At 43.6% G+C, this 9,366-nt stretch overlaps 1 protein-coding gene across 1 annotated transcript; it reads left to right on the top strand.

Annotated features, from left to right (window-relative positions):
• Positions 1-7,002: 7,002 nt before the first annotated feature.
• LOC123763055 (nuclear pore complex protein DDB_G0274915-like) lies at positions 7,003-8,745 on the top strand. Its single transcript, XM_045750004.2, has 2 exons — positions 7,003-7,022; positions 7,191-8,745. The coding sequence occupies exons 1-2, from the start codon at positions 7,003-7,005 to the stop codon at positions 8,743-8,745; spliced, it is 1,575 nt and encodes a 524-aa protein (XP_045605960.1).
• Positions 8,746-9,366: the final 621 nt, after the last annotated feature.

A 9,366-nucleotide genomic window follows, 5' to 3' on the forward strand; every position in this document is an offset into this window, starting at 1 on the left:
GTGAGTTCTGGCTACTAGGTACGACATATATATATATATATATATATATATATATATATATATATATATATATATATATATATATATATAAATTTATATATATATATATATATATATGCGAACAAGCCTGAATGGTCCCCAGGACTATATGCAACTAAAACATATATATATATATATATATATATATATATATGTCGTACCTAATAGCCAGAACGCACTTCTCAGCCTACTATTCAAGGCCCGATTTGCCTAATAAGCCAAGTTTTCATGAATTAATGTTTTTTCGTCTACCTAACCTACCTAACCTAACCTAACTTAGCTTTTTTTGGCTACCTAACCTAACCTTACCTATAAATATAGGTTAGGTTAGGTTAGGTAGGGTTGGTTAGGTTCGGTCATATATCTACGTTAATTTTAACTCCAATAAAAAAAAATTGACCTCATACATAGAGAAAAGGGTAGCTTTATCATTTCATAAGAAAAAAATTATAGTAAATATATTAATTCAGGAAAACTTGGCTTATTAGGCAAATCGGGCCTTGAATAGTAGGCTGAGAAGTGAGTTCTGGCTACTAGGTACGACATATATATATATATATATATATATATATATATATATATATATATATATATGTCGTACCTAGTAGCCAGAACGCACTTCTCAGCCTACTATTCAAGGCCCGATTTGCCTAATAAGCCAAGTTTTCATGAATTAATTGTTTTTCGACTACCTAACCTACCTAACGTAACGTAACCTAACTTTTTCGGCTACCTAACCTAACCTAACCTATAAAGATAGGTTAGGTTAGGTTAGGTAGGGTTGGTTAGGTTCGGTCATATATCTTCGTTAATTTTAACGCAAATAAAAAAAATTGACCTCATACATAATGAAATGGGTAGCTTTATCATTTCATAAGAAAAAAATTAGAGAAAATATATTAATTCAGGAAAACTTGGCTTATTAGGCAAACAGGGCCTTGCATAGTAGGCTGAGAAGTGCGTTCTGGCTACTAGGTACGACATATATATATATATATATATATATATATATATATAAAATGAATACCCAAGGGGAGACAACCTAGTTCGCCTGCCTCTCCGAGCAAAACACATCCACCGCAGAAATGGTAACAACAACATACCGGAAACGTACAAAATCAGAGCACAAATCACCAAGAAAATCGAAGAGGGAAATACCGCAAGTGCTATTAGAGTCCTCACCAGTGACGAGAAAATTGCTCCTCAAAACTCAGCCACAGCACGGGCCCTGCAAAGCAAGCACCCACCCAGAGCCCCTCAAGGCGACAACATCGTTCCGCCATCAGCCAACACCATTTCAGACCCATTAATCGTTGGTGAATCTGAGGTCTACAAAGCAGCCCTTTCTTTTCCACCTATGTCAGCAGGCGGCTTTACAGGGTTAAAACCTCAACACATCAAGCAAATGTTAAATCCTGCGGTTGGTGATGCTGCACAAAATCTTCTTATGGAACTCACAAGGTTCGTCAACATGTGCCTGGCTGGTGAGATACCTGAGGTCATCAGGCCTCTCTTTTTTGGTGCCTCCCTCTGTGCTCTCAAAAAGAAGGACGAAGGAATCAGGCCAATCGCTGTTGGCAACACTCTCTGACGCCTGATTGCCAAGGCTGCTACGAGGGTTGTCAGCCAGCAAGCGGCCGAATTGCTGAAACCAATCCAGCTAGGATTTGGAATCCCCCAAGGCTGTGAAGCGGCTGCCCATGCAGCACGAGCATACATCACCAACATTTCTGACGAAAAGGCCCTGCTCAAACTGGACTTTAAGAATGCCTTCAACATGGTCAGAAGAGATGCAGTACTTTGTGCCGTACATCGCCATTTCCGGCCCCTCTACCCGTTCATACAATCGTGCTACAGTGGTGAGTCAAAACTGCTCTTTGGTGAACATGAAATCAGATCATGTGAAGGTGTTCAGCAAGGTGATCCTCTTGCTTCCCTTCTTTTCTGCTTAGTCTTAAAAGAAATCACCGAAAGCTTGTCCAGCGAGTTCAACGTCTGGTTTTTGGATGATGGCACTATAGCTGGCACCGTAGACAATCTCTTGGCAGATATCAAGAAAATAAGGGAGCAAGAAGTAAGCCTGGGTCTTGTCCTGAATCCTTCCAAGTGTGAAGTAGTTTCTTTCAACCCAGACATCGTAGCTAGAATAAGGTCGGCCTTGCCTGGAGCCCATGTCATTAGGGCCGAGAACAGCACCCTCCTTGGAGCCCCCCTCGGGTCTAAATCCATTGAGGAGATCCTTGACAAGAAAATCGCAGACCTTAGGAAGATGGAAGACAGAATAGGTGACATCGATGCCCACGATGCTTTTTATCTCCTCACCAAATGCCTATCCCTTCCGAGGCTAACCTACTTTCTGAGGTGCGCCCCATCTTACGACAGTCGAAAGCTTGAAGAGTATGACTTCTTACTGAAGACCATGCTGGAAAAAGTTGTTAACCTCTCCCTCAACGAATGCCAGTGGAAACAAGCCACTCTCTCTGTTAGGCTCGGTGGCTTGGGTGTCCGCACCGCTACCAAAATTGCTGTCCCAGCCTTCCTGTCTTCCTCCTCAGCATCAGATGACCTGGTTAAGGACATTCTACCTGACACCCTGAGTGATGTAGCGGGGATACAGGACCCCCACTACACGGAATGCGAACACGAAATGGGGTGCCATGGCCGACCCAGCACTCAGACCAGCCATGCCGAAAGTCAAGAAACAATCCAGTTGGGACAGTTCCATTGTAGACAAAGAAGCCACAGCTTTGCTGGAGGCAGCAACAACCCCCAGTGATCGTGCACGCCTCACAGCTGTGTAGGCTCCCCATGCAGGGAACTTCCTTTTGGCAGTCCCTATGTCTGCGACAGGCACACGTCTTGATCCGCAGGAGCTCATTATTGCAGTCGCTCTCCGTCTTGCTGCCCCTATCCACACTGTTCATAGGTGTATTTGCGGCGAGGCAGATGCTGACGAATAAGGATTGCATGGCCTGCACTGTGGAAAATCTGGTGGTTGGCACACTAGACACGACGAAGTCAATGACATCATTAAAAGAAGCCTTGCCTCTGCTCAGTGTCCAGCGGAGAGAGAGCCCCGCAACCTACTGAACCATGACTCTGTTAGCTTTGCCGGCCGACCAGACGGAATCACACTGCGACCGTGGAAGGGTGGCAGACAGTTGGCATGGGACTATACTTGTGTATCCACCCTGGCAACCACATACATCAACCTCTTTGCCGGCACAGCAGGAGCCGCGGCGACCCGCAGAGAAAGAGACAAGTCAGCCAAGTACAGGGAATTAGATCATCGGTACAACTTCGTTCCAATAGGGTCTGAGACCCTAGGCCCATGGGGAGAGAGTGCAAGAAGGTTTCTTAAGGATCTTGGTTCCAAGCTCATTGACACCACAAGAGACCCTAGAGCAGCTAGTCTTCTCTTTCAGCGCCTCAGTGTCGCGATCCAGAGGGGGAATGCTCGCTGCATCCTCGGTTCCTGCCCGGCGTCAGAGGAGTTCAAGGAAATCTACAGCCTCTAGGAAGTGAACTTTTTTTGGGTTCCTCTTAATGTTAATTTTTTGTATAAAATCAGATATGTAACTGTATAACCTTGCATAATAAAGTGTACACCATAAAAAAGGGGGGGTGGTGGGAGAGGCGAACACTCTTACGTATTCAGAGTTAAATGGCAAGTTTTTCCCTGATTGCTCTGTGTTCCCTTCTCTGAGGCTGTGGGTCCCTATAATTGCACCAGAGGTGGTATCCCCCCTATATATATATATATAAATATATATATATATATATATATATATATATATATATATATATATATATATATATATATATATATATATATATATATATATATTAGTATATTTTGGTAGCAGTCTTTCCTGTAGACATATATTATTAAATATGACCGAAAAAGTAAGATTAATAATTCTAACACGAATTTTCTCAATCTTTCGTACATTTCTTTTCACTGTTGGAGGTAATTCAAAAATCAATTCTCCAAAATTCATTTTTATTTCTAGTCTGACGCGACACTTGAGCGCGTTTCGTAAAACTTATTACATTTTCAAAGACTTTAGTTAACACATACACAACTGAATAGAACTTACACATCTCCGATTTTGTTTATATCTACATTTGAGTGAGGTGGATGGGGTGAGGTGGTATTTAATAAGGTATTAATTTCATCAACACAAGCCAGAACATGAAACAATGGGTATTGAATAGAAGTGATTGTAGAAAGCCTATTGGTCCATATTTCTTGATGCTTCTATATTGGAGCGGAGTCTTGAGGTGGGTAGAATATAGTTGTGCATTAATTGGCTGTTGATTGCTGGTGTTGACTTCTTGATGTTTAATGCCTCGCAAACGTCAAGCCGCCTGCTATCGCTGTATCTATCGATGATTTCTGTGTTGTTTACTAGGATTTCTCTGGCGATGGTTTGGTTGTGGGAAGAGATTTACTGACGATTTACTATAAAACCAGAAAAACGGCCAGCCTACTCATGAGAAACTCTCCAGACACAAAACAGAACGCTTTAAAAGAGACTAACGTCGTCTATGCCTTCAAATGCCCTCTTGGGGACTGTAAGCTCAAAAAAAAACAGTATATAGGCAAGACAACAACATCTCTTTCTAGGCGTTTAACGATGCATAAGCAACAGGGCTCCATTAAGGAACATATAATCTCTTCCCACAACCAAACCATCGCCAGAGAAATCCTAGTAAACAACATATATATATATATATATTTATATGCGAACAAGCCTGAATGGTCCCCAGGACAATATGCAACTGAAAACTCACACCCCAGAAGTGACTCGAACCCATACTCCCAGGAGCCACGCAACTGGTATGTACAAGACGCCTTAATCCACTTGACCATCACGACCGGACATAATGAGGTGATAGCCGAGGCTATTTGAACCACCCCACCGCCGGCACTCGGATAGTAATCTTGGGCATAGCATTTTACCAAATCACCTCATTCTTTGGGGCACACGTGAGGAACACAAATGCGAACAAGCCTGAATGGTCCCCAGGACAATATGCAACTGAAAACTCACACCACAGAAGTGACTCGAACCCATACTCCCAGGAGCCACGCAACTGGTATGTACAACTGGTAAAATGCTATGCCCAAGATTACTATCCGAGTGCCGGCGGTGGGGTGGTTCAAATAGCCTCGGCTATCACCTCATTATGTCCGGTCGTGATGGTCAAGTGGATTAAGGCGTCTTGTACATACCAGTTGCGTGGCTCCTGGGAGTATGGGTTCGAGTCACTTCTGGGGTGTGAGTTTTCAGTTGCATATTGTCCTGGGGACCATTCAGGCTTGTTCGCATTTGTTAATATACTTTCGTATATTAATATATCTTCAGAAGGAGTGAAGATGTATAAATATACAAAGATGTAATAATATACATACTCCTTCTGAAGATGTATTAATATACGAAAGTGCTTAAAGAAATTCCTGTTTCAATTTTCCTCCGTGGTCTGACACTGTCATATATATATATATATATATATATATATATATATATATATATATATATATATATATATATATATATATATATATATATATATATATATATATATATATATATATATATATATATATATATATATATATATATAATTTCTCAATGTAATGATCTGTGCAGACCATAGTTCCTTCCCCTTCCCCTTCCCTTCCCCCCGTTTTTCCCCTCCCACGATGCCTCATTGCTTTTCCTTCCCCTCCCTTTCCGATTGTCAGTCCGACCCTCTGGTCATTCTTCCCCCCCCCCCTTCCCCCTTTGTTGGCCGTTCCAGTCATATAACTATTCGAGTAAAATTATCTCTTAGGCAGGTGGTCAAGTCACTTGTCCCCTCCTGTTCCCCAATTTTATTTATCTAATCCCCCCATTCTCTGGTCTCCAGTCCTTGTCCAATCCCCTCCCAATCTCTTTTCCAATCCGTCCAAACCGTTCCTCTCTAGGTCCTGTCCACTATAGCCAGTGACGAATTGAGGGGGTTCCCTCGGTGCAATAAACTCAGAGTCAGCCTGAGTCTGGGGCCTCTGGTGCCAAGTTCCTACATGTGAGCATGGGAACGATTGAAAACTCTGGCAAAAGAGACAGACCCTTATGCTCATGCCTATTCCTAGCCTGGTACTTGATTGGTTGAAGCCATGGATGCTTAGGAGGCGGGGTTAAGTTCTTGGCCTATGTTGGCTTAGGACTCAAGAGGCAGAGTCCCCCAGGGTAGTGCCTGACAATTCCATTGGCCAAGCCTCCAGAGCACCCAGTTTATTTTGATTCATTGGCCAAAGTTTTGGAAGGCGGGGGTTAATTGAGTTAATTGGGTTGGTGGAGCTTGTTGTCCACTGGTAAGCTTGTTGAGAAATATTAGTTAGTGTGTCTTGGGCGTGACTGGGGGTACAGGTCAGGTGACCAGAGGGGAGCCATCAACATCTGGGCCGGTTGCAGGGATACGGTAATGTGTTTGTCTGAGTTTTGTACATCAAAGTAACATACACTCCATGTTCCATTTGCCTCTTAGAAATGTTTTATTTGAGTAGGATATCCCAAATTTGATTTCAATATCCGTGTATTAATTTAAATAAAATATATTAATGTATTTGTATTCACCTAGTTGTGTTTGCGGGGGTTGAACTTGGCTCTTTCGGCCCGCCTCTCAACTGTTTACTAACTACTATTTTTTCCCCACCACACACACCCCAGGAAGCAGCCCGTGACAGTTGATTAACTCCTAGGTACCTATTTACTGCTAGGTAACAGGGGCACTCAGGGTGAAAGAAACTCCCCCCCCCCCCTGCTGGCTTGTGCGACCTAGGGTTGGAGATACGATAAGATAGCGTGGTCTGAACGTAACTAGCTGGACAAAGTAATTGAGAGAGTTATGGAGAGAGGAGGCTTAAGCTGACGTTGCAGTGTGAGTAACCAACGAACAGGGAGGGAGTCAGCGATGTTCTTCCACGCTTCAATGTAAGTATTGCTTGAAATAGGCTATGGCAAGGGAACTGCTTCCTGCACGCAGAGATAAGTTTTTATGTTTTTTTGTTAAAATAACTTGTCTTTGCGGATAATTGGAAAGTTGCTGACGGGGGTTAACCCTTCCCTCCCCCTCTGTTACCTTACAACTACTATTCCCAGTAGAGGACTACATGATGGAGGCTACGCTACTATTCCCAGTAGTGGACTACATGATGGAGGCTACGCTACTATTCCCAGTAGTGGACTACATGATGGAGGCTATGCTACTATTCCCAGTAGAGGACTACATGATGGAGGCTACATTACTACTCCCAGCAGTGGACAACATGACGGAGGCTATGCTACTATTCCCAGCAGTGGACTACATGATGGAGGCTACATTACTACTCCCAGTAGTGGACTACATGATGGAGGCTACATTACTACTCCCAGTAGAGGACTACATGATGGAGGCTACATTACTACTCCCAGTAGTGGACTACATGATGGAGGCTACATTACTACTCCCAGTAGAGGACTACATGATGGAGGCTACATTACTACTCCCAGCAGTGGACAACATGACGGAGGCTATGCTACTATTCCCAGCAGTGGACTACATGATGGAGGCTACATTACTACTCCCAGTAGTGGACTACATGATGGAGGCTACATTACTACTCCCAGCAGTGGACTACATGATGGAGGCTACATTACTACTCCCAGCAGTGGACTACATGATGGAGGCTACGCTACTATTCCCAGTAGTGGACTACATGATGGAGGCTACGCTACTATTCCCAGTAGTGGACTACATGATGGAGGCTACATTACTACTCCCAGTAGAGGACTACATGATGGAGGCTACATTACTACTCCCAGTAGAGGACTACATGATGGAGGCTACATTACTACTCCCAGTAGAGGACTACATGATGGAGGCTACATTACTACTCCCAGTAGTGGACTACATGATGGAGGCTACATTACTACTCCCAGCAGTGGACTACATGATGGAGGCTACATTACTACTCCCAGCAGTGGACTACATGATGGAGGCTACATTACTACTCCCAGCAGTGGACTACATGATGGAGGCTACATTACTACTCCCAGCAGTGGACTACATGATGGAGGCTACATTACTACTCCCAGTAGAGGACTACATGATGGAGGCTACATTACTACTCCCAGTAGAGGACTACATGATGGAGGCTACATTACTACTCCCAGTAGTGGACTACATGATGGAGGCTACATTACTACTCCCAGTAGTGGACTACATGATGGAGGCTACATTACTACTCCCAGTAGAGGACTACATGATGGAGGCTACATTACTACTCCCAGTAGAGGACTACATGATGGAGGCTACATTACTACTCCCAGTAGTGGACTACATGATGGAGGCTACATTACTACTCCCAGTAGTGGACTACATGATGGAGGCTACATTACTACTCCCAGTAGTGGACTACATGATGGAGGCTACACTACTATTCCCAGCAGTGGACTACATGATGGAGGCTACGCTACTATTCCCAGCAACGGACTACATTCTGGCTACGTTAATATACCAAAAAAATTTCATAACATACATCATCCCACCTTTTCAGGGAGTATTACCCAAGTACCGACCATGTTGGACGCTACCTCCAGCAACCCATGGAAGGTCATTAGTAAAAAGTGTCCTTTAAATTTTAGGCATATGATTGCTAATGAACCTAAAAACTAAAAAGAACAATAAAAAAGAATAAGGTGGTGTCAACCGAATTGTACTAGCGTAAATAAAGGGTATATGCGGGCGTGGATTGGTGGGAATCGTCAGGTCATGGTGTACAAGGGGATTAGTGTTGGCAGTGTAGATGCTAATATTGACCGTTTCTTACCCAATCCATCCCCTTTTGTGACAAAAAAAGTGTTTCCTGCAAAGATAAGAATACGTACAGGTACTACTTGCCTAATTCATATCACATCCACCAGATGGCTCTCTCTGAGACCAACTTGGGGTTGCACCTACATCTTGGTCTTCATCTAGCAGGTGTTCTACGTCGAATGGAATAGGAAGACCTGTTATTGGTACTGCTGGAGAGGAGGGCGTGAAGTGTTGAAAGTGCTTGGAGAGGACGTTGTGACCAGCGTCGCCACCAGCCATCAACGTTACGTTAGCAGCATGACCAAACCACACACTAGAAGATGAAGACACGACGACGTTTCGGTCCGTCCTGGACCATTATCAAGTATCAAGACATACAACTTTAGACTGGTCCAGGATGGGCCAAAACGCCATCGTTTCTTCATCTTCTGGTGTGTGGTTTGGTTATCATATCTTCCGCCATGTTATTGTGACTCATCG

Source organism: Procambarus clarkii, chromosome 47 (assembly GCF_040958095.1).
Source record: "Procambarus clarkii isolate CNS0578487 chromosome 47, FALCON_Pclarkii_2.0, whole genome shotgun sequence".
Taxonomy (NCBI): Eukaryota; Metazoa; Arthropoda; class Malacostraca; order Decapoda; family Cambaridae; genus Procambarus; species Procambarus clarkii.

Bases quoted from the DNA above. Each gene is read 5' to 3' on its own strand.
- LOC123763055 (XM_045750004.2), top strand. From the start codon at position 7,003: ATGTTCTTCCACGCTTCAAT. The intron at 7,023-7,190 runs GTAAGTATTGCT...TACTATTCCCAG, and splicing joins ATGTTCTTCCACGCTTCAAT to TAGAGGACTACATGATGGAG.